The 25,689-nt window shown below is 40.2% G+C and overlaps 1 protein-coding gene across 11 annotated transcripts in view; it reads right to left on the reverse strand.

The window, feature by feature from the left end:
• The window catches only part of msi2b (musashi RNA-binding protein 2b), a 333,212-nt gene that overhangs the window by 120,258 nt on the left and 187,265 nt on the right, over positions 1 to 25,689 (reverse strand). For all 11 annotated transcript variants that reach the window (XM_028467613.1, XM_028467615.1, XM_028467610.1 and 8 more), the window contains exon 7: positions 19,176 to 19,224. In XM_028467613.1, the coding sequence (XP_028323414.1) occupies positions 19,176 to 19,224 (49 nt within the window). The remainder of the gene's footprint in view (positions 1 to 19,175; positions 19,225 to 25,689) is intronic.

A 25,689-nucleotide genomic window follows, 5' to 3' on the forward strand; every position in this document is an offset into this window, starting at 1 on the left:
ACCTATTTGTACAGAAATCTGATGGAATGTCAAACTTTTCTGTGCCTTCTTTGTCACTTCCGCTTTTTCGGCCATGTCTGTCGGCCTCAACATTTGCGAGACAATTTCAGACAAAAATCCCTGGTTTATGATTACAGTGCTCAAAAAAATATCTTTTGACTGTTAAATCGGCTAGTACAGTATACATGATGTACTTAACTTACGTAAAGGTACAAGTTTTGTTTTAAGCAGTGTTCATTGAGGCAAACACAAGAAATCACAGTAAGAATGAGGTAAAAACACTTCTATCCATCCGTCTATGGGACTTCACATTTCACAATGCAATGTGCTAAACTTTTCCGAAAATGTCAATTAACGTGCGTTTACAGAGGAGATCAAAACAAACTTTCGAGCAATAATTTCAACCTTTAACATCTTTTTTTTTTTTCAAGCAAATGATTTTGGATTATTTATCTATCTTTGAATCCTATCATATCTTTATCTGATATTTTTTGTCTGCAGCAGCGTTACATAATTGTAAAAATGCAAGGGAGACACTATAACCTTTCAAACTCCCAAAGGCCAGCACAGGTAAAATGTATAATTTCAAGGTGCTCTATCCAATATTGAGTGACTATAGTGTATTTTGTAACATCTCCAACGTGGCTGCTTGTAATGTATGATAATGTATTCCCTCTGATCGCACCCTGGGTCCTGAAGCGCTGCAGGTGCGCCAGTCACACCTGGCCATGGAAATGCCAAAGTGTGTGTGGTACACCCCTGGCGTTCTGCGCGGGAGGTATTTAACTGTGATCTGTGGCATGCTGCCGGGCTCACAAAAATAGAGCCTTCACTCTAATTTGTCCTTTATTGTTTCATCGTTAATGTGGCAATTTGGCAAACGGACGTCACTCAATAATGAATGACAATAGTTCTATTTTAATTTGTAATGACAATTCTGCCTTGCAGGAAGGAAAGAGGGAGGCATGCAGACGGCGAGTGTCTGAGACAAAGACATAGAGCCGTACACAGAGACGAGGACGGAGACAGAGAGATCAGAGAGCTGGGGACAGAAGAACTGCTAACGACAAATGAATTCCTATGGGAGAAGGAGAGACACGGAGAAATTACAGAACAAAGGGAGAAGACAGAAATGACATTTCTTAAGGGACTGCTGTGTGGCATTTGTGTGAAGAAAAATGAAATGTGAGGACCAGGGAGAGATGGAAGGCGGTAGAGGGCATGGGGGAGAATGAAATGAGTAAGAGCAAGAAACAAAAGGAAAGTGTGTGAGAGTTAAGACTAATTTATGAGAAATGAGGCAGGAGTCGCCGAGGCTGGCTGCTGCTGTCTGACGGATTGCGGGGTGGGGGTGGGGACCGGGTACGACAGTATGTCGGACAACGAAAACCCTGTGATATGGATCCTTTGAGGTAGCATTTGAAAGCCAGGGAACTCTAAAGAAATTGAAGATGAATATAAAAAAAAAAAACAAAAAAAAAAAACATAACTTCTCTTTGAAGGAGAGACTCCATGGCAGGCGGAGAAAGCCAAAGGTGAGAATGAAAATGGATGGGCAACAAAGAGGGAGAAGCACAGAGGGATGAGCAGGGGGAGAAAAAATGTGTGAAGTGACAGGCATATAGAAAAGGGGAGGAAAAGATCGAGGAGATAAAGTGGGGTGAGAGACAGCTGCCTTTGATGCAACTGCTTTTCAACTGCACACACCACGGCACATCTTTTTGGAAGTGCACAGGTGCAAACCCCAAATGAGCTATCAGTAATAACAAAGCTTGCATAAGCCTGAAAGTCATAGATTAATGATAAGGGCAGTTTCTAATTCATCCAAAAAAAAAAAAAACTAAAAAACTGCTTCCTGAAAACATGGGCTGCAACAGAGAGAAAGCTGGGAAAGCCGTATGTGGAGGCACAGCGAGAACACTACAGAATATCCAAGTCCCTCATCCAGACAGAATCCCTCCCTGAGCACGCTGACAGGGAAATGCAGTGAACCTCCTCCTTCAAACACCACTCTGTCTTTATTCGCCCCAGACGTACAGCAAGCCTGTACTGTATCAAAGCCAGGACACACGCTGCCGTCTGAAGTGCCATCAACGTACACGGAGGCGCACACCTTCTTCCTCTGTCTCCTCTTCATGCCTCCCTTTCTATATCTCTCACTCGCACAACTTTGAGAGAACAAGAGCGTGGAGCGGAGGGTTCGGGCTGGCAGGGGCGATGAAAGATGGTGATGAAGGTGAGGCAGTGAAACACGGCGTAGACGTCATCTATCTACTGATACAGAGAACACATCACAGAGGCGTACCCGCTTTCAAGTTCAGTTTCTTTCAGTATGAGCCCAATATAGATCAAGACCACGGGCGCACATTTACAAGCCCATGTGATTTGTGCACGCAAACAAGTAAACAAACTCGCCGCTTTTCTCAATCTCTCTCCAGTTTGAAAAAAATCTCCATCATCATCCTCCATACGAGTTGTAAACAAACTACTCTGCATTTATGTGAAAAATTGCTCAGTCAAAAGTTATTTCTTTTTGTCAATTTTGAAGATGACAGCGGGTTTGCAAAACAGCAATGAGAAAAGGCATGACATTATTGCCATTGACAGGTGAATAGAATACTGATTACATCCTCATAAAGTCACCTGTTGGTGTGACGAATATAGAAAAGCTGTGAAGGAGAAATAGGAAAGTACCGTAGAAGATTGACTCTGGCCAAATTATTTCAGCTAGAACTGAGGATCCCCAACACAGATAAGTGTGTAAGTTGCCCCATCTAAAGTGGTAAATATTTCAGAAAAGAGCAGTAGAAAAATGACAATGGTATAGTACAGCTTCTGTAGCTAAACCTGCTGAAAACTGCTGGAGACGATAATTGTTTTTATCTGATAAAGTTATGGAGTATGCATCATAGGTCAAAAAATTCAAGATAATTTGCTTGAAAAAAGATGGAAAAGGTTGAAATTCTTGCTTAAAAGTTCGTTTTGACCTCCACTGTAAACACGTTCTTGACATTGTATTCCATTGTGGGACTTAGAGTCCCGTGGATGGGTGCATAGAAATGTTTTTTACTTCATCCTTACCGCGATTTCTTGTGTTTCTTTACCAGACAAGGAGGACAGTGATTGGCTTGACACCCTTTTTATTCTAGTTTTGTTCCCGATATTCTCGGTGATAGCACCTCACTCTGTGAGTGAGGTCCATGAAAACTACAGAAATGTTTTTCGAAGTCACTTTGGCAGAGTTTTTGGTGGTAAACAACAAATTACTCTAAAAATGACATCTACAGTATATCCATCTACAGGACTCCACAACCCACAATGCAATGCGCGAAACCTTTCCAACAATGTCAATACGGCGTGTTTATAGTGGAGATAAAAACAAACTTTCTAGGAGCAATTTCAACTGATTGCGTCTTTTTTTCTAGCAAATATTCTTCAATTTATTGATCTATAAGGCCAACTTTATGTCTTTAGCTGATAAAAAAAGTTTGTTGCCAGCCGCTTTAAGCTTAAGGTCCTTGTAAACAAACCACCTATCTTCAAGATGTTTTTAACCATAGAAACTATTGAAGCAGTATTTAATAATGGCATTGAAATACTCCACCCTTCCAGTGAGCAAAATGACTTCAGGGATGCTACGAGGAACGGAAGTCGCAAATGTAGACTCGGCTGACAGTTTTCACACCTCACATCATACATAAGAGGAAGCATATACAACTTATGCAGACAATATCTTCTAAACTGCACACTTTCAGAACTTTGTTGCCAATGTCTTCGTGCCAGATACAACAGCACACTCTCACAAGTGTTGATGATTCTTTAGTTATTGATTCCGGGCTGTTGCGGCGGCACCTACGCAGGTACACAATAATCGCCATGTCTTGGCACTGTGCGCAAAACACAGATTCTTGCATACATTTTGAGATAAATAAATAATTTTAAAAAAAAAAGCTCACCTTACACAGAAGCACACAGTTTAACACACAGAGCTGGGCTTGGAATCTGTCAAGTGCGAACAAACTGATGACAAGATGACGACAGATGGATTTACTGAGGAGAGACGAGCAACGCATTCAACTCAATTAGCAACGTGCTGCTGCATGACGCCGATGGGATACAGAATCTTACCATGACTGGCAAGCTGTCAATCGAGCAAGAGAGCCACAAACAAGCATCATGCAAGAAGCGTAGAATCAAATTTAATAAGCTAATAAATAAATTAATTTCTGAATAAATGATATAGACCCCGTCGAGTGGCAGCTCTGCATTAAAAAAAAACAGGGCATGATGATGTGACCAGGAAGCCTAAATGTCCCCAAGCGTGCACACACAATAAGGAAGCTGGCAGAGGAGGAAGAGGAGGAGGAGGCAGTGGAGAGAGACAGAAAAGACAGAAGAGAAAGAACAATGGCCTGCATCCCTCCTTCCCTCTTGCTCACTCTCTCTACCTGCGTGAAACATTCGCGAGCTCTGTTCATACATTATCCTGCCATGGAACCTAATGAGCCAGGCATCTCCACCCTGACACTTCCGCTTGGGTAGGCAACCCTTATTACAGGGTGACACACATAAACAGAAACGTGCACGTTAGAGCACGCACAGAGACACACGCACATACAGGCACACACACACACACAGGGTTATGATTGCAGCTGTGTGATGAGTGAGCAGAAGAAAAAAATATCTTGTGTTGCTACTTCAGTGAAAGGTTGCTGTAGTCATATGCATCTTTATTGTCTGTCAGGAGTAATAGTCACATAACAGTGCAACTGTGTTTGAGTGTCATTTTCAAGCATGTCAAATTATCAGTTCTCACAAATACATAAAGTAGTATGAGTGAAGCTTGTGGGAATGCGGACAAACGCCTTGTGTACATGAGGCTTGGAAGGACATTAAGTAAATCACTGATTGATATCGGATATCGGTCTGATATTTGCAAAAAATAAAATATCCAATATATGTATTGTTTTTATTGGATTTATTCAGGTTATTTTTCAGGATTTATTTATTTTGTTTATTCTATTCAATTATAAAATATGCTTATGTTTAAGTTAAACTTGTGGTTATTTGGACCTAAAAATATTTTTGCACTTTAAAAATATAATAGATTGTTTTTATTGGATTAATTGACATTGTTTTTCAAGCATTATTCTTCTAATTTATTAGACTCAATTGTATAATATTGTTATGTTTTGAAAAAAGAAATAAGAAACGTTTTGACTATTAGTCTCTGTTTGAGTATTAACACTTGATCTAGCAAACATTCCACGCTACAAAATAAGTAATAAAAGTATGTATGAATCGTGCTGGTAAGGGATTGATATCAGTTCTGGTCATTGCTCAAGGCTGCAAAAAGTTGTAAAAATGTGGTATCGGGATGTCGATATATATATATACTGTATATATACACACACAAATACATAAACATGCCTGCCCTCCATGCTGGATGTAGCCTGCTGTGCAATATTGGTGATTGAAGCTTCAGTATAAAAAGGATGTTCCACTTTAAAAAATAAAAAAAGCACAATCTCCAATTTTTGTTTGAGTAGGAAACCAGCAGAACTGTGGGAGGCCAATCAGCAGCATGTGGGGCATCTTGGTAAACGTTGGTAAAATGCTCATCATGTGTCCCAACAACATGCAGGTGTAGAGTGCAAGCTTTGAAATGAAGGGTGGCTGACAAGCTGGTTTCACAATAAAAATGACAAAGTGACATTCAAATTTACTTAAAATACCACCACAAAAAAAGTAATGTGAAAAAGAAAAAAAATGCTCAATTTTTCTTTATTCTAAGATTAGATGTCTGGACTCGAGGTGATGTAATCTGATTCTACCTGCAATCTCTGAGTGAGAAGTGATTGCTGTGGCTCAGCAGGTGATTGTAACTCTCAGTCTGGCTTGGTGTGTCCTGACAACTGTTACACTTAAGAGAATAACTAAAGAAAGAAAACCACTAACTTCAAAAGTTACCCAGAGGCTTGATGGCAAGTTTGAAGTGTACTGGAGCTAAAAGCTTACATTAGTGTTTTTCAAACACACTGCAATTGCACTGATGTGAACTAAAAAATTGTAAGACGTGTAAAAATGATATTTGTGTCAGGAATTTAACATTTAGAAAGAACTTAATATTTATAGGCAACTTAAACAAATACTCCTCCACGCCAATAGATGGCAGTAAGTAGAGAAATAAGGCAGGACTTTCCTTCTTCCTTCTTCCCTGCTATAGTTTGTTAAAGGCTGGAAAACACTGGGCACTATGCACAGGCGTAACTATCAACGGTGCAACCAGTACAGTACAGCAGGGCCCAGATGCCTTAAGGGACCCATGAAGGAATTAAGATAAAGAAGAAAAAAAAGGCAGCGGTGTCCGAGTACGCCCGTTTTTGTGAATGAAATAGCTCAGGGCGGGTAGGTAAGGTAATGCTTAGTGGCTGGTACAGAAGGGGGACATGACAATTTTTCCTATTACCTTGACATCTATCAGTCATTATGAGTAACTGTGATTCATCCAGCAAAAGAGGAAAGAGAGAAAGCCACCCGCCAGCTCCGCTCAGCTAGCACCAACCGCCTCACTCCCATCCCTCGCACTAACCACCAGACCTTGGGGGACCGAGCCTTCGCCATCGCTGACCCCACTCTTTTGGAACTCACTCCCACCGTCCATTAGAAACTCTGACTCACGACCAAACTTCAATTCATTACTCAAAACCCACCTGTTCAAACTGGCTTTCCCATAAATCCCTTTTTTGTTTTGATTTGACAGGTTCTTTACTCAAACCCAGGCAACAGTTAGTTAGCATCCCGTCGGAGGCTAGCTCTAGCTTGCCAGTTACAGTAGCTTCGTTGAAGCGCACCGGCAATATCATCGACAATATCTCAGAGACTTCCCTGCCACTGCAGCCTCAGAGGTCGGACTCGACAAACTCGGGTGGACCCGGCACCAGTGGATCTGTGGCAGGGATTATTCGGCTTGACTAATTCAACTGTACCTCACTCTGCCTACTGACGCCAAGACAAGAAACTATATAATAGCCATAAAATGAGCTTTTAATGAGTGAGTACAGCTTCTGTTTGTTTTGAAGTGGGATTTAAACATGTGTAAAATATGTGAACCTACTGTCAGTAATCTGGGTTGATTCCTAATCATCACGACCCTTAAAATAAATGTTCTCTTCATAAAATGAAAGGCATCTTTATTTGATTTGATTTATTACATACAATATAGTTAACCTGTTCTCTTTCTCATTGATTTTGGGTAGTTGGCAAAAACACATTTATAAAAACTGTGGTCTTGAAAAAAATGCATTTAATGCAGAAAAACAGTCAAGACAGATTAAGATATTGTAATAAGAAGGAAGTTTCTCTAGCTTTGCCTGCGTGTCCAAGCGTGTGTGTGCTTGTGTTTAGAGTAGGGGCACAAATTATATATTTGCACTGGGGCCTATTACCATGATGTTACGCTACTGGCTATATGTTAGGATGACCAAACATCTTGTCTGGACTTTCCGGCCAGATTTGGCAACCTCATCAAAATGTCCGGGTTTCCCAGGGACCATGAACGCATCTAGGCGAACACGTTAATTTAAATAACTGTAACGCCGCTAATATCTACTCTGTTGGAGAAATTCCAGCAGTTTCTGAAAGCTAATGAGTTGTTCTTTACAGTTAGTATCACACCATTATGGTTATTTTATTCTCACGTGACAGATTAATTAAAGATGCCGCTTTGTTTTGGTAAAATCGTCACATGAGGAAAAAAGAAGAGAAACTTAAGTCCGAGATGGACTGAAAAAGGCCAAAGGCTGGTGGATTTAATTAAAAAAAATATCAGTAGGAAGACCCTCATGGATGATAAAACCTCCATGAAAGCTCAGAGAGGGATTAGAAAAAACGAAGGAGCCACTGGGAGGAACTCATTTTTTTTTTTTGAGCAGGAGATGTTTCTCATTGTTTTAATGATTTAGGTGTGTTAGGAAGGTATACATGACATCTTTCAAGGACAAATTGTTATAATGCCTAATAAAGGTGACTGACTTCAGTCTTTGTTATAAAGAGAGAAATTACTTTTTTAAAACTTATGGACAATAACAATTTTTTTTATCTACTATATTGTATTTTGCAGTTACAAGGTAAATAAAAAATAAAAATAAAAACCCAAGTAATTTCAGTATGCCGAGGTCGGGCCAAGCATATATGTCACATATTTAATGTTGATTTCCCTCAAAATTAAAAAAAAAAGAAAAATGGTTCATTCTTTTTTTCCCCTTTTGTATAAAAATAAAATGAAATGATGGCTAGTTTTGGCTCACAATCAAATTGCTTTCTTTTAACAGTAGCCTCGTTTCAAGGATACTTCCCTTTAATGTCAATGTTAATGCGACCTTTTACTCTCTAATATGCACAACCGCAAGCATAAGTAGCATTGACACAAACTACTAGCAGACAAGTGCTTCCTGTTATCATGTTAATGTTCCTGCCCTTGGTGTATAAAGGCCATGAGTCGCTTTCTTTTCTTTAAGCACTCTAAGTAAAAATAAACAAACACTGGTCGATGCATTCATTGATTAATCATTAGGTGCTTATTACTCAGTGTGCATATAAAAGACCTCTAACCTTGATATGCATGATCGGAAGAAGTATTCTGGTCATTCATTGTTGTATTAAAGGAAATCATCATCCATACTGTTAGAAAAGTTTACAACTTTGATGCATTTGAGAGCCATTAAAAATGCAGCCGTCTCTACATCGTAGTTTGACGATCTTACAGATGACAAGTGACATACTTTGCCAGCACAGCACAGAGGACACTTAGATAATTCCCTCATGTGCTGTGCTCAGCTATAAGGTGCTTCAGAAGGCACCAATCAGGCTGTGAATATAAGGACGAGGCAGTGGGGGACCACACTTCCTGCCATTAGGAACCAATGCAACCAGGTAAAGTGATCTCAACTCAAGGGGGTTTGATCAAAGATGTGTAAAATTAACTAATATTGACGTGTCAAACAAGAAGAGTTTGAACATATTTGTTGTGTTTTTTTTATGGAGAGGGGGAGTGAACAGTGTGTGATGATGTAAACACAATAGGTACAGTCCCACAGGAGCTTTAACCTTGGTAAATCCACTATTAGGTGTACTGAGAATGATGATGTGAGCAGTAGATCCTCCCTGATGGTTTCACTTTCTAAGAGCGTTTGGCGGGTCACAAATAAAAGAAGCTGTGGGGGTATTACAAGGTCAAAGGTTGGCTAACTCTCAATATGATGACAATTCCAAGCCAGCATTTTCATTTCCTGGAGAAAGTAAATCCCTGTAGCAGCTGAAGCTGAAGATATTTGCTCCTATTTGTTCAGATAAGTTATTTTCCACTTTTAAAGGGCCAATCATTTATACAGCAAATAAAGAGAATGGACTCAATGCACAAAACAAACAAACGTTTTGGTTGGGTCCACCTGGGCTGTATAAAGTAGGAGACCTTGCTGTGATTCATTTATAAAATCCAACCATGTTCTCAATTTCACCTTTTCTCTCATTTCTCTGTTTGACCTTGAAATAATTTTAGAGGTGTGGCTGTGCAGCCAACCGGTGGGAGTAGATGATGCTTCTCATGGCATGTGGTTAGTCTTGTGGAGGGGAGATAAACATGGGGAAGAGATTAAAACCCCAGGCTTTCTTCCTCAGTCTTGTGCCTTCATCGTCCTCCTTCTTCAGTGGACTGTAACTGGAAATCCAATCCCATGCGATCCCTGAAAAGTACTAGAGACGATCCTGATACTCAAAGAATGGCAAAACAAGAGCAGCAATGCTTTGAGGTCAGACATTTTTGGCTTGCCAGAGTCACAATGTGTTTTCAAACAGGAAAAAGCCAAACAGGCAGAATCCGCTGCCAAAAGGCCAGGCTCCACCACTGCATGCTGCACCTCCCCAGTGAGGCTCAGGTTAGCCATAAAGCCTGCTCACTGAGGAGCTGATGAGCTAGAGCAGTTATTAAGAGTGGCTAAACACATCATTTCCTTTGTCACTGTGATTAGGCCAAGGCAAGAAGCCCTCCGGTAAAGGTAGATCCAGAGTGTATGATTAGCTCTGCCATTTAAATGACATTCACACTAATCGTTAATACCAGGTCTGTCAAGGTGAGAGAATACAAAGAAGAATCTGTCAACTCATGGTGGAAGGCTGGTGCAATGCCAGAAAAAATAAAATAGAGATAGGAGACAGCGAAGCACAAGGTGGCTTAGTGGTTAGCACGTCCGGGGTGGACACCTGGGGTGGACACCTGGGTCCTTTCTGTGTGGAGTTTGCATGTTGTCCCCGTGCTGCGAGGATTTTCCTCCAGTTATTCCGTCTTCCTCCCACAATCCAAAAACATGACTGTAAGATTGATTGGAATCTCTAAATTCAGTGCACATTAGTCGTCGTCAATGTTTCACTTGTTATTTACTCTAGTGTGATCAAACTGTGGCCTTACGTTGGACATTTCACAAGCTGCAGCTGACGTGCGCACCGCGGCGCACAGCTGATTTGCTCTGCAACACAGCAGCCACCATCCTTCCAAGAAAAGGAGTGGACAGCAAGGATAAAATATAATTAAATGTAACACATTTTGTCCCGTCTAAAACTGGTAAATTTGAACTCATTAGAAATGCTGATGGTCAATCTTTTGGCGTGCATGAGGAGGTGTGTGTGTAGCGGCGCTATGATGGACAGGTTTGGGTCCGCCTCATTTGACATAACGCACGTAGCCACCTTGTCTGGCTTCATTACCTAGTTAAGTTTATTTAATACCCCATCCAGTGTCTGTTGGTCTGCTGCCGGGTGTCTTGCTTGCTCTAGATTTATGTCTGGATGGTGGCGGACAAGATGAGCAGTAATGTTCAACGTGTTACACAATATGCTACTTGTCCGGAGCAGAGTTTATTACAGCTTTGGTCATGTCTAAATCCGTTCGCCATAGAATCGATCAAAAGTATGTCCATACTTTTGATTACGGTTGTTGGTTTATCTGCTGTAACTCATTTTCGTGCTGCAAGTCTTCCTCGTGTTTGCACTCACTTGTTGGAGCATTACCGTCACCCAGTGGTCGCCCATGAAAATGTTAAGAACACAATAAAAAATAAAAAAAATCGATACTTGGAAGCAGAAATGATGATTAAAATCGGCACCCAAAAAATTGCAATAAATCGTAAAATTACTGTTTTTACCCCACCCTAATTATTTTGTTAATGGATTGTTGTAGATTGCCTTTTTAATTTGATTTGTGAAAAGGTTTCACAAGGTTTAAAGTTAGATTATGAAGTAAAAATTGAGGAAATTAATAAAATCAGCTATCAGGCATAGAATCTATTGGATCAATTAAAAAAAGGAAAAAAAAATAATCCATGTCAGTGTGTCATTACTTATTAGCAGTTATGATTTTTTTTTTTTTTTTTTTTCCCCCTTAAAATCATCATCTGTGTTTCTCACAGTGTGGTTCATGGACCACAGACGGGCTGTGACCATTCCACCATAGTCATATTAATTGATTGCCTTTTAGAAATTAACATTTTTATTTGTTAAAATCCACAACTCTCATTATTTAATGATTTTTAACGTCTTACAATGTGATTTGTGAGTGCTTGTTTTCAAGGGCAAATGGTCCTTGGTCTTGAAAACAAACAAACATCTTAGACAATCTTGCAACTTTTAAGTTCCTGAGGGTCATTTATAATAAAGTGACATATCTACAGTAAGTAATGTTAGAGAAACCAGAGATAAAGGGAAAACCATTGTTACACTTGCTGGTAAAAAAACATCAGCCATTAAAAGATCAGACTTGATTCATGTTGTGTTTGTAAAGGTTTTCTGTTCTTGGAAAAAGAAAAGTTCATGTGTTCCCAGAGTTGTTAGATAACTCATTAAAGATGGGGTTTTTTTTCTTGCTTTGGTGGAAATTCATCAGAGGTTTTTTTGCCAGCGCCATCTTTAAAACTAAAATGACCCTGCTCCCTCTCTTGACTGAACAAATGGAAGCATTATCAAACCACACTTTCAGCAGTGCTAGTTCCATTTGGTAAACAGCCTGTGTCCTACAGTAGTAATCAGAGGGTATTTTTGAGGGATTTGCAGGCCGGCCAGGAGGTATCCACTGGAGTGATCTCTAATTGCTAGAAGCAGAGGCCTAGACTGCCTGGCGCTCTTTTGAAGCCATCGGCTGTAGCTTCCAGCCAGAGGAGCCAGCAGGAAGAGGCTTCCCACCGAGCCACTCTCCTTCTTCTTTATTTACGTCTCTTTTTCTGCCCTCACTATGCCTTTATTCTACTTTTCTAGGCTTTTTTTTTTGGGGGGGGGTACTTTATTCGTTCACTTCTTTTCCTTTACATTACTTCTCCAACTGTACTTGTTCCCTCCACCCCCGAACCCCACCCCCCTCCTTTAGTCAATGAGCCAGCAATCACTTTGCAGACAGACATCCTCGGCTCAGTCGGCTACGTTCAAACCCTTGCACTGGTGGCTGATGAGGCATTGTGGTGACGTCGAATGCACAGGCTTTCCAACAAGCTACAGTTAACCTGTGGAGGCACAGCTCTGCTTCCCTGGCTACGCGACTCAAACTGGCAAGCTTTGTATGAATTCAATATTTTAATATCCCAAAGAGATGAAAGATAATGAGGCCATTTTTTTTCTTCTTCTTCCCACCAATTAAGATGAAAGAGGCAGATTTATGTCAAGCTGTTGGTGTGTAATGACCAGTGTTTGGAAATACGGCGTTTAAAATAACGACATAAGGTAAGTAACGGGGTAATCTAACTAATTACTTTTTACGCTGTTTCAACGCCATTAACGTTACTGATAAACGTTAAATGTGGTGCGTTACATGCATTGATTGAATAAAGTTATCTGACAGCATCCCTGGCTTCATACGCAGCCGTGGTGAGGAGGTGGGTTAAAAACAAGGCGAGCGATTATGATTGGCTAAGGCGGTGTCATGTTTCATGGTAGCCAATCAGAGCCAGTGTTTTTACACATGTGCCAGCACACACACAACCACTACAGATTTGATGAAGCAGCAGAGATGGCGAGCGTGGAGCAGTCTGATGAAAAGTCATTTTTAAGGTGGAGATACAAACACTACTTTAAATGAATTGTGGTCAAAGGCAAGAACGTGCATGTGAAGTGTTCATTATATCCAGGAGTGAAGATTTTGTAAGCAACTCGAATTTAATGAAGCACCTCATGACGACACGCGTATCTAATAAATCTGAATTCTTTGACATATAGCAACTTTTTTTTTTAACAGTAACGCGAATAGTTACTTTCCTTGGTAATGAGTTACTTTTATTATGGAGTAATTCAATTACTAACAAGTAGTGAGTAACTATAACTAATTACTTTTTTAAAGCGTATCCATGTTTGGGCAGTGTATGTGGAAAAGTTTAAATATATTTTAAATATTCAAAAGACTGGACAGTATAAACGCATGCATAGGCTGCAATAAAAAAAAGCTAGAAGTCCAAAGAAATACACTGACAGAAGAAGTGCATGCTGTCAGTCCCACACACAAGCTCATGGAGACAAAAACTGTTTTTTGGTTGTTTTGAAGGAAGCTCTCTCAGTGTGACATTGACTCCTCGGTGCCAATTCCACACTGGGAGCTGCACTTGCTAGCTTTGCTGCCAATCCAGGTAAAGAGATTACAGACAGACACAATGCAGCCTTCTGTTTGTCTGCCAAAAAGAAAACCAGCCTTTTAAGCCCAGAGAGAGAGAGAGAGAGAGAGAGAGAGAGAGAGAGAGAGAGAGAGAGAGAGAATGGCTCATACACAAATTTACACATCCCTGGTCCTTCCCTCATAGACAACCTGGAATCTGCTTCCTTTCCCAGAAAAGTAGCTTCTAATATGCCCCTCACTCAATGGCTTCTCCATACAAATCAGCCATGCAACTAAAAACACTTCAACCTCCAATTTATCTTAATCCTGAAACCCAACAATGTTGCACATTGCCATAACTTGCATCATTCAAATGAAAAAAAAAAAAAAAAAAACTGAAAATTTGGCTTGTAATCAGTCACACAGTCACAATATAGCTACACTAATAGCTGCTGTCTGATACAAACTATTGTAAAGTTACTCTTGGATTTCATCATATTTCTTAATGGTGTAATTAAAAAGTTGTGAGAGGAATTGTGCATTACCTGAAATGGTTATGGCTGTGATTACCAAGATTGTACTTTACATGTGTTTATTAAAAACTGTATACTATCTGCAGGGAAGTGATCAAACTCAATGTGGGAGACAAAATAACGAGTACGTTTTTATATCGAGAGGCTGTAATTCTGCCTCAACACTGCATTTGACTGACTTTATAAAGGTTTGTCTATATTACTGAAATTATGAGCTTGTGATTGTGTAAATGGATTTCATTTATATAGCACTTTTTTGACCAAGGGGACAGAGCTAACATGCAAGTCGCTAGTCAATCATTGGGAGCACCTTAGGGTTCAGTGTCATATAGGTAGGTATAGCCATGGGATCAGAAGACAAATGCTTCAATCCTTGGCATCAAATTGACACATTAATCCTTACCATTGCTTTTCATTGCTTGGCAAGCATCATGCTGATACCTACAGTGATAGTTAGGCGACCGTGGCTCAGTGGTATAGTGGGTCGTCCATTAACCAAATAGTTGGTAGTTCGAATCCTGCTCTATCCATGTCATTGTGTCCTTGGGCAAGGCAGTTGGGCCAGGTAGTTTACAAACATTGTCAGGCCGTAAGCAGGAGTTAATAGCCACACATTTGTCAGTATGCCCCAGGGTAGCTGTGGCTACAATGTAGGTTACCACCACCTGTATGACTGGTGTGGATGAATAATGGTTTCTGTAACGCGCATTGAGTCTACTTGGAAAAAGCGTTATATACTGTAAATCCAAGTTATTACTATTATTATTAGTCAAAGTAGTAGTTTGTGATGTCCAGGCATCTCTCATGGATGTTGTTCATTTGATATGATATGACATGAAGTTCATTAATTCAGTTTTATTTCATTTCAAGGAAAACCTTTAAATAAAACCTATTAGTTAAATATTTGTATCCCATATAAAAAGTAACTTTCACTCTGAGTACATTTTTACTTGTACTTCAGTTCATTTTCATCCAATTAGAAGTACTTTTACTTAAGTAAAACATGACTTTTCTCTGCTAAAAAGTCTAAAGCAAGACTAAGAGCTTAGGGATCATCCCCTCTATCGTACATGACAAATTAAAGCACCTGTGATACGAGCCACTCAATGATAATTTCATTCTTTTTCATTGTTGTCAATTAAGTTTGGCAGTAAAACCTCATTTTAGGACACAGATTACATGTCATTTGTGTGTTGGAGAGCTGGAAAGGAACGTCAAAAAGATTTGGACTTAAAAATATGATAATGTGAAAACCTGGTGAGCGCTGTGCTCATTGCCTGCTGTGAGGTAGACCTTAGCAATCACTGAGGTAAAAAGAAGATGAAACAAATTGTAAAAATGTTTGCTAACCAGTGTATACAATCCAGATTTCTTCTTTTTCTTTCAGGGGAATTGTCAGGAGGAGAAGGGCAGGTTAAAGAAAGGCAAAGTAAAGGGGACACTGCAGCAGAGGAACAATAGCCGCCCTCTGGCATCAACCTCTGGACAGCCCAAGCTTCCTCACCAAAGACACTGAAATCACCCACAATGAGCTGCTGCAGAGGGAAGGGAGGCTTTAGAGAGTTCAATTTCCAACACAATTGGCTGTATTCTACTCCTTTTAAATGCCAAGGAGATGGTGTGCAGCGCGCGCCTTTGTATGGGGCTTTGCATACAGCGAGTGTCCTCTAGCAGAAGAGACATAGAAGAGAATGACACACAGAAAAAGAAAAAAAAAAAAGAGTGAGAGCAGGCAAAGACAGACGGGATGAAGCAGAGGACAGAAAAAAGTTGGACCAAAAGACCAAATAAGGAAGAATCACAAGAAAGGGTTGAGATCTAAATTAAATAAATAAACAAAGTCAAACGAGAAGCCTCGAAAATGTCTCCTCTGTCTGTTGCTCTGCCAGGCTTGCAGGGACCGTCTCAAGGACAATGCTGTTGCTAGTGGAGTGTGACGTTTGTCCTCGATCCAATTCAACAGCACCCCTAAAAAAACACGCTCACAATCAAATGTCGATCAGGCTTCACACACACACACACACACACACACACACACACACAATACACTCCTCCAAATACAAAGCATTCTAGCAGGAGACAATATAGGCTCGGAGTTCAATGAAAGGCACATGGGAGCCGCATTCAGATAAGGTGATGCTAAGTTCTCCTCAACCAGAGGAGAACAACACACAGATCGTCTTTGGAGTTACATCGAAACTAGAATAAATGAAACGTTCATTAGTGAGGCTGCAGAAGGCACTATGTTATCCATTTTTTCTCCCTTCTGTCCTTAACTCCTCTTACACCGTTTGTCCGATTTTGACAAATACATCTGTAACTTTTAAAACTTTTTGAGTTATTACATTTTTTGTGAAACTGCATTGACTTTTCAGCTCCAATCCCATTTTTAGAGTGGACAGCTTGTTAAGTTAGAGTGGAGCTGCTTCAGTTTTTACCTTCAAATCTTTGCAAACAAATTACAAACCATTCAACCTTAAACATGTTCAGTGAATACGTTCAACCCATTTCAACCTTATTGCTAATGTTAATGCTAGGCTAATACTATTGCTAGGTTAATGCTAATGCTAATCTAATGCTAGGCTAATGCTAGGCAAATGCTAGGCTAATGCTATTGCTAGGTTTATGCTAATGTTATTGCGAGGTTAGTGCTAATGCTAGGTTAATGCTAATGCGAGGTTAATGCTAATGCGAGGTTAATGCTATTGCTAGGTTAGTGTTAAGGCTAGGTTAATGCTAATGCTAAGCTAATGTTAATGCTAGGTTAATGTTATTGCTAGGTTTATGCTAATTATTATTGCCAGGTTAGTGCTAATGCTAGGTTAATGCTAATGCTAGGCTAATGCTATTGCTTGGTTAATGCTAATGCTATTGCTAGGTTAGTGTTAATGCTAATGCTAGGTTCATACAAACATTTAGCTAATGCTATTGCTAGATAAATGCTAATGCTATTGCTAGGTTAGTGTTAATGCTAATGCTAGGTTCATACAAACATTAAGCTAATGCTAGCTTTAGCATTAACCTAGCATTAGCCACACACACATTTTGTTGTCTTTTGATGCATCTGCAGCTGGGACAATGTTCCAATAGGGAGTGATGATTGAAGCTAGAAGTTATGACTGTGCTTCTCACAACAGTAGCTTTGACAGCCCTCCAGGCTAAACTATTGTCATTGGGAAATGCAATTGTCAAATAGTCAGTGTGATTTCAAAAGTGCTGCACTAAGTAACATGTGAATGGCAGCGCTGCAGAAAACGAGAAATTATTTTTTCATGAATCAATCTGGAAGATGAAAATGAACACAGGAGGGGGATTGATTTGGACTTCACGCCTGCCTGATGCCCATCATGCGATCTGGATGATTGGTGGTGGTAAAGTGGAACAAGGTGCTCGTTTCGCTGATGTGTTAAATGTCCACGGCGTTGTGCGCGCACAGGTCAGCTCAGCTATTAATATTACACGATCACACCGATGAATAATTCAGATTTTCTTATGGGGCCTCTGATATTCTATGCAATTCATCTCACTCACAATCTGTTGTCTTTGAAAGGTGAAAGCAGCACATTTCTACCATTTCTAATTCCCACTGGAACTAAATATCAAAATGCTGGTTAAGACAAATGTGCATCTGGAAGGAAAAAAATAAAATAAAAAGTGCACCTGCGTCCTGCTTCAGTGTCACACTCAATATAAATACGTCCCCTGTCATCAGAAAGGGAGGGAAAAATGCCAAGGAGGCTGTTTCTCAATCATTGTCTTCATTTGAAGGGCACTTTGCTGCCCAAAGGCAAACGCCAAACGCACTCTCCAAGCGTGGCACCCAACCCCTTTTCACAACAGAGGGCTGGCAGCGCAGCAGACAGGAGGGAGATGAGCGCGGAATCAAGAGAGTGAGAGAAAAGCCTTGGTCTCAAAGCAGACCTCACAAAGGGTTCTGTCACTACAGATCAAAATCCCCTCAAAGCCAGAGATCACTTCCACTGCAGTTCACATGTTTCACACGTAGAAACTGTTTACCAGACTCAAAGAGTTTGTCTGCACTGCGATGCACGAATACAGCTACAGTAAGGAAAGCTTGAGAGGGCTAACACCATCAAATAATCCAGTTTTCCATCTGAGGCCAACTGCACTTAAACACTTAAAGAGTTATGCACTTTTGAAAGGCTGATTCACCCACTGTAAGATAATATTTACATCTAGCAGTGTATGGCAAATTGATGTTCAGCCCACTTTAGCGTGCAGTGCAAGCTGACAAACACAAGTGTCTACTTTTTCTTTTTCGGGTGAGAATACCTGTCAGTGCTTGTCGACCACTCAAGCAAACACAAACACTCACACACATCCAGGTACAGTGTGTCTCCTAAAATGTCCTTTAAAGTCACAATATGAGCCAGTCATAGCCCATCCTAAAGCGCCTCACAAAGGCACAAGCGAGTTAGTGGCAGCTTTTGTGATTCTATGTGTTTTTATGGTAAGTAAAGTCAGGGCTAACAAAGCGAAAATACTTGGCTTAAATGCCTGAACGGCGAATTGTGGCGCGGGGAGGAAACCTGTCTTTGGAAAGTCCTCTGCTTGAGAGAGAAATGTGCCCTCATCTTCGATAAGGAGCTGATGAGATGGAGCGATAGAGTCTGTGCTTCTCCTGGGCCTTATCTGATGCTGTTATCTGACTGCACAGCACCCACCATCTTGCCATCTTTACACCCTTTAAGCACCGCTCTGAAACACTTCCAGCAGCATCACCACCACATGCACAAACATACACGTAAACACACACACATACACACACAGCAGCAGCAGCAGCAGCCAATGCTCAAACATTCTAAACACCGTACCAGCTTATTGATTACTTCGACACACTCCCATTGTTGGACAGATGGTACAGCTCATGTGAAATAGAACTGTTTTGTGTTATCTCATGGAGAAAAAGGACATAAAATGACTATTTTCTACCCCATCCTGCAAGGCAGAAGAAAAAAAAAAAAAAGACGACAGAAAAGCAGAAGCTGCACACTTACCTCTATGTCTGTTAGTGGTCTTATCAAACATAAGCATGGCGTCGTCAACCTGAAAGACAGAGGAGAAGTACCGGCATTAGTTTAATCTTTCCACCTCCATCTCCTCATTGAATCACATCTCATCTTCAAAGTGATTATTCTTAGAATATATATTCTGGCTGCTTTCCGCTCATTTCTTTCTAAGTACCTCTCTCCCACATAATCACTCTGTGATCACAGGATTATTGTCGGGTTACCACTTCCCTTCCCATCTATATGTTGTAATTTTGACGAGAGAAATTTCAATCATGTAATTCACAGTGCATACTAAAAAAATAAAAAAAAAATAAAAAATGGGTTTAAGTGTGGCACAATTGCTCGAGGGTGGGAAAACTATCAATAATAGCCAGCAGGAGAGGAATGGAAAATTGTGTGGACAATATGTTTATCTTGAAGAACACCCATGTCTGGTCTATTTGGGGGGCGGGGAGTGACAGATAGACACATTACACAAAGCGGGCGTAAGACAAATGGGATCCCTCCTCATCCAGGAGCCGCCGCAGCGGCAGCATCCACCACAATATCATCCTTCATCATGTCCAATAAAGCCACACACCGGCACGCTGCATTTTCCCTCTTACACATGCCCAAAAAAACACATCTCTAGACATACTTTCCTTCCTAAAGTCTGATTAAATGTTTCAACAACAGACAGACAGAGGCTTGCTCACTTAGGCTGGGATCTGGGGTTTTTTTTTTTTGGGGGGGGAAGCAGCAGATAGAAATAAAAGACTTTGACTTTCCTATGAGGGTCTCTATGTCAGGATAACTATGTTTCGAGGAAGCACAAGCTTGCATCTGTGATTTTTGAAACAGGAGCATTACAAAGCTTCTGAGGCAGGGCTGGAAGAGACAAGAATAGGGATCACACTCAAGCCTAACTGTGTGATTGGATAAAGAGAAGTGCCTGGCATCGGCACACTGGCTCTGGCACACTGTCTGTGCCACCCTCTTGCGCACATTTGGCACACGCGACATTGGCACAGTTTGCGCGAGGTCCCGGTTATTCACTGCAAGGCTGATGGGCCACATGTGGCTTCAAGCCACTTTATTTGCACAAATTAATACGAAAAATAGCTAAATCATTGGGTCGCACTTGTGTGGTCTCTGAGTAATTCATACGTGATTTTGGTAAAATATATAAAAATGAAAAAAGAACACTCCACTTTATCGCCGCTACTCTTTAGCACAGGGGTGTCAAAGTCATTTTAGTTCAGGGGCCAAGTACAGAGCCACAGATTTTACACAGGAAAACAAGATATTTCAACATTATTGTGCCCTAGTTTGCATTTCTACGTATACATAAAATCTGAAATATGTAAGAAACTGACCACATCCAAGCAATAAGTGATAAATATTACATTAAGGGAAATGTGGGGAAAATGTAAATATTTTGTAAGAATTTAGAGTTTTTTCAACAGTTTAACTTTAAAAATTACTGCAATCGTGCCATATATAAGCACCGTGAAAACTGTGAGCCCCTGCAAATATTGAGTTTCATTTACACACTGATTCTGGTTTTCTCTGTCATTTTTATTTTCTTCTATATTTGATGCTCCAAAAGGCCAGATTTGGCCCCTGGGCCATTACTTTTGACACATGTGCATTAGAGCCATGACATATATAATACTGTATATGCATATTATACCTAAAGTAATTATAGCTTTACCTGTTTAGTTCTCAGAAAGAAATTAAATACAATTTGTTTCACTGTCAATCAAAATAAATGCTGATTTATTTTGTGTAATGCAACAATGGCAATAAATAGCTTTGTACCAAAAAGAACATTATGCACATATTCTATACATATAATTTATGCAAAACGGGGGCCTTAAACATTGTTCCTAGAGAGCCATTGTCCTGTTTGTTTTAAATGTCTAACACCTGAATGGGATTATTCAATCATTATCAGGCCACCTGCAGGGCTGCATGGCTACACATTCATTAGATTCAGGTGTCCTGGTTAACAAGGAAATTGAATTTATAATCAATGCTCCATGAACGCATTTTAACCATGGGAAAAGGTGGTTAGTCGAAAATATTCTCAGAAAATGAAGATCTTATACTAACGCGACAAATGTCTGATCAAGATTACACTACAGGTATCACAACAATGATGGGGGATGTCAACACTGACACCTATGAACATCAGCGGTTTAACCTAAAGTACATCAACTATCTCCTGAAAAGCTAAAGCATCCAAGCCACAACACAGATTTTATATTAATGAAAAATGTGACTGCGAAAAATCTGAAGACGACTGTGTTGTGGGGAAAACATAAAAGTAGAGTATGAATAAAAACAGCTGCTAGGCAATATCACCAGCAGTAACAATTTTATAAAGAGATATTAATAATGTCACACAACCTCAACTGTGTCTCATTCCAGGCAATTTAATGTAAATACTATTAAAGTGAGAGAACGCAGGATAGTAGGAATTTGTTGTGCACAGTGTTGTGATTTCATTGGCCAAGAACTCAGTCAGTAACTTTATACTGTAAGTGCTCATCTTTACCGAATTTTTACATTTGACACCATTGCATTTTATTACAACATTTTGAAGAGAAGCTTGTGATGAACGTTATTTTGTCATGTTTTAAGGATACATTTTTCCCCAAAACCCCCCAAAACTCTACATTCCTCAATTTCTGACAGCATGAAGGCTGCCGAGCAGAGCTAAGATGGAATGGCATGTTTGCCAACGATGGCAAATGTTTAATTTGACAAGCGCAGCTGACAACCTGAGATAATTTACATGGAAGACCAAAATTTATAGCATTTGACTTCTGTCATCAAACATCAGCAATCTTGGGCCGACCAGCAGGCCATGCACCAGAGAGAGAGAAATAGAGAGCGAAAACGAAGAGTTCTTGTAGTTTGCTTTGAGAGTTGGAGTAGTAAAAAAAAAAAAAGCAAAGCCTCTGTGAAACTGGACTGTTGTGACAGCTATTGATTAGAAGCTATTTGGTAAAGTCTACTCCATGACTCAGTGGTGAGAACAAACTAATGGTAAATGATACTTGCAGGTGCCTTTAGAAGAAAGAGAGCAGGCGTCAGGTTTAAGCAGTGGGAACGGTTTTTTTCAAATTCATTTTTGCCCAGCATTGAAGCCTGCTATGTTATAATTCATATATAGTGATTATATAGTTGTTATCATACATTTCTTTGACCTTATTTAACCAACTTAAGTCATTGAGACCTGGAAACAGTTGGGGTTGAGGCTTAATGTCCCACGGTGATGGTAAATGGACTTCATCAATATAGCGCTTTATTACCACCGAGGTAGTCCCAAGTAACTACAATATGAGCTCAATTACCCAATCACACTTACATCACACACCGATGGGACCGAGCTGCCATGCAAGGCGCTTGTCAGGAGCACTTTAGGGTTCAGTGTCTTGCCCAAGGAGACTTCGACACATAGACAGGTAGCCCTGGGATCAAACCCCCAACCTCTCGATTAGAAGACGACCCCTCGGCCACCTGAGTCATGGTCGCCCAGATGAGATTTGAACCAATGACCCTCCAGTTACTAGCGCAAACCTTCGCCAAGCACCAAACATCCTCATTGCCAGATATTGCCAGTTATCTGCATCAGTGATCCTGATCATGGTACTATGACACTGTTGGTCCAAATGTTTGGGTACCCCCATCTTTTCAAAAAACCCCAATGAAATTCACGATCCAGTTCTGATCCGGATTAAACTAGGTGGTGTTAATTGAGGAACCACTCCAACTTTCATGAAGATTGGTCATTACAAACTGATTTTTTGTGTATCAGTGTATGGATCTGAATCCCTTGCAAAACTTAATGCAAAATCTGTAAAGAACTTTTGATGTAACCCTGCTAACAAAACAAAAAAAAGCCTATGATTAAAAAAAAAAAAAAAGAGTAAAAAGTTAGCTTCTAAAAAATGTAATTCTCTCATAAAGAAATCTCATATTGTATCTATTTTATTACTTATCGTTATGGTCAAAAAGAAAGTACCCTGAGGGATTGTATAAGGGTTAGCAACCGTTTTATTTAGTTATTCCTCTGGTCTTTACTATACAGCAGGAAAAAAGTCCTTAGAGTGACTGGGTATTTCTCAATTTCTACTTGCTATAAAGAAAAATAAAGAAACTTCGATACACTTTAGAGAATTACTACTATGACTTCAAGAATGAATGAATGCAAGTTTGCTAAAGCCCAATGTATCTGGAAATCCTTCTTTTTTAAAGGCAACCCCATGCACTTATTTGTATCAAACCAACTATTTACTCTCATTTAAAGCATGTGGAACAGCTTCGAGGCACCATCAGCCATCAGCCCTGCCAGTGTATGGCCATATACAGCCTGAGAGTAGAACGCCAGTTAGTTTGTAAAATGAAGTGGGCTTTATCAAAGGAAGTGTATTATATAAATGTGCGAACCGTGATGTTGTGACATTATTAGAGAAGGACCATCCTGTCAGCAAGACCCATTCAACAAAGAACACAGATTCACAGTGAAGCACTGATAGGCACTTTAACGAAGAATGTGCACATCATGTGAGGGTCACACTCCAGCAGGTCATACAAAGCTCTCTCTCCCTCACTCTGTGCCACTTCCAGGGTCTATAGAACCATCTCCCGTGCTTCAGGGCTTTTCAATGTAGTTATTCAAGCAGAACACAACTGTGTGCCTCCATCTGATAGAAGGTTAAGGACCTCCTCACTGCTCACAAAACAAAAAAAAAACCCACCATACAGAGGTGAGACCAGGCTCACCTCGGGGAAGAAATCGTTCTCTGTTCTCGTCTTCTTCCACTTTTTTTCACTTTTCCTTTTCTCCCGGTGTGGTGAAAAGAAAGGTTCAAAGGATAATGGCCGTCTTATCACTATGTAAAAAAAAAAAGGGAATGGGAACTCCAGCAACGTGTCTGGCTTTTTGTGACAATGAAGAAAAGAGTAAAAATCTATTTGGCTGTGGTATATGCACTGGAACCGTGGATGGCCACTAAAAGAGCGGCTGCTACAGGACAGTCAGAGGGCGAGAGGCCGACAAGCTCTTTAACTAAACCTGCAGCTAACACATTTGAACCAAATAACCTCCTCCTAAAAAAAGGCCCAGTAGGAGTATATTAGGTATGTGAAGTGTGGGTTTAGTTGTATTTTAGCACTTCACTGGGGAGCAATTTTATGCTGCCATATTTTATCTGTGTCCTGTTTCTACAGAGTAATAAACTCAGTGGGTATTACGACTGCTCCACATTGTCTTTAGACTTTCAGACAAATTTCACCTTGTCTGTAAGTACGAGAAAATCCTACAGAAGCCAGTGTGATGTGAGGTTTCATTCCTTCAGTGCCTTAAAAACGGTGTTAATGCTTGAAGACTTAACAGACTACCTATATCCTCTAGGCACTGCAGTGCCATGGAAAATGTTAGTCTCTGCCAGACTGGGTGATTTGACAGAGGTGTTGCTTTTTTTTCTGTGCTATTTGTAGAGCCTTTGAGGCTTAGAGATTGAAAACTGTTTTCAAATATTGATTTCCTTTTTTTTTTAATGTAAAAAGGGCCTTTGTTAATCAATTAGTGGGCAAGATTTTAAAGGAATGACTTTTAGTTTGATGTTAATTACCTAATCAATCCCTCCGGAAAATAACGTTTTTGTAATTGCCAAAATGAATATGATTTAAAAGAATATAAATAAATAAAAATGTGTATCAACTTTCCACAATTTCCTACTGATCATCACCACATGTAAAACACATGCCCAGTTACATCCTGTGGGATGTATCAGCTCCTAAAGGGAAAACCAGCCTACCCAAAGTGAGACCTCTGATTTTTTTGCAGTTAATATTTTCATACAATGCTAACATAACAGGTACATATTTGATTTCCAGCAATTTCACTGAAGAAAACCCACTAACGCACATGGAGAGAACATACAAAGAATGGTCTCAGGTACAGTATTTCTCATGTGGGGCAGTCATTGCCGGATCTCGTTAGATCTCGGAAGCAAAGCAGGATGGGAGGTCACAATGGTGGACAGCCGCTCCAGTGGTATCTGTCATTGTGTCCTTGGGCAAGGCACTTCACCCACATTGCCTAATATGAATGTAGTGCGTGAGTGAGTGTTAGTGGTGGTCGGAGGGGCCGATGGCGCACAATGCAGCCTCGCTTCCATCAGTGCAGCTGTGGCTACAATAGTAGCTTACAACCACCAAGTGTGGCGTGAAAGAATAATGCCTTCATTTGGTAAAGCACTTTGAGTGTCTATGATAAGGTGCTATATAATATGCAATGCATTATTATTATTAAGTGCTAACCAGTAAACCATTGTGCTGCCCGGACTGTTTTATTGGGTGCTTAAAAACAAAACCTGCTAATTATTACATTTATTTTTTTCCCTAATTATGCAGTACCTGCTGGTCAATCAAGTACCCTTTCCCTAAAGTAAGAAAACCTGGTCAAAAAGGTTTCATGCCCAGATTTATCTGCCTTGAGGTCACT

The sequence above is a fragment of the Gouania willdenowi genome, chromosome 14 (assembly GCF_900634775.1).
Source record: "Gouania willdenowi chromosome 14, fGouWil2.1, whole genome shotgun sequence".
Taxonomy (NCBI): Eukaryota; Metazoa; Chordata; class Actinopteri; order Blenniiformes; family Gobiesocidae; genus Gouania; species Gouania willdenowi.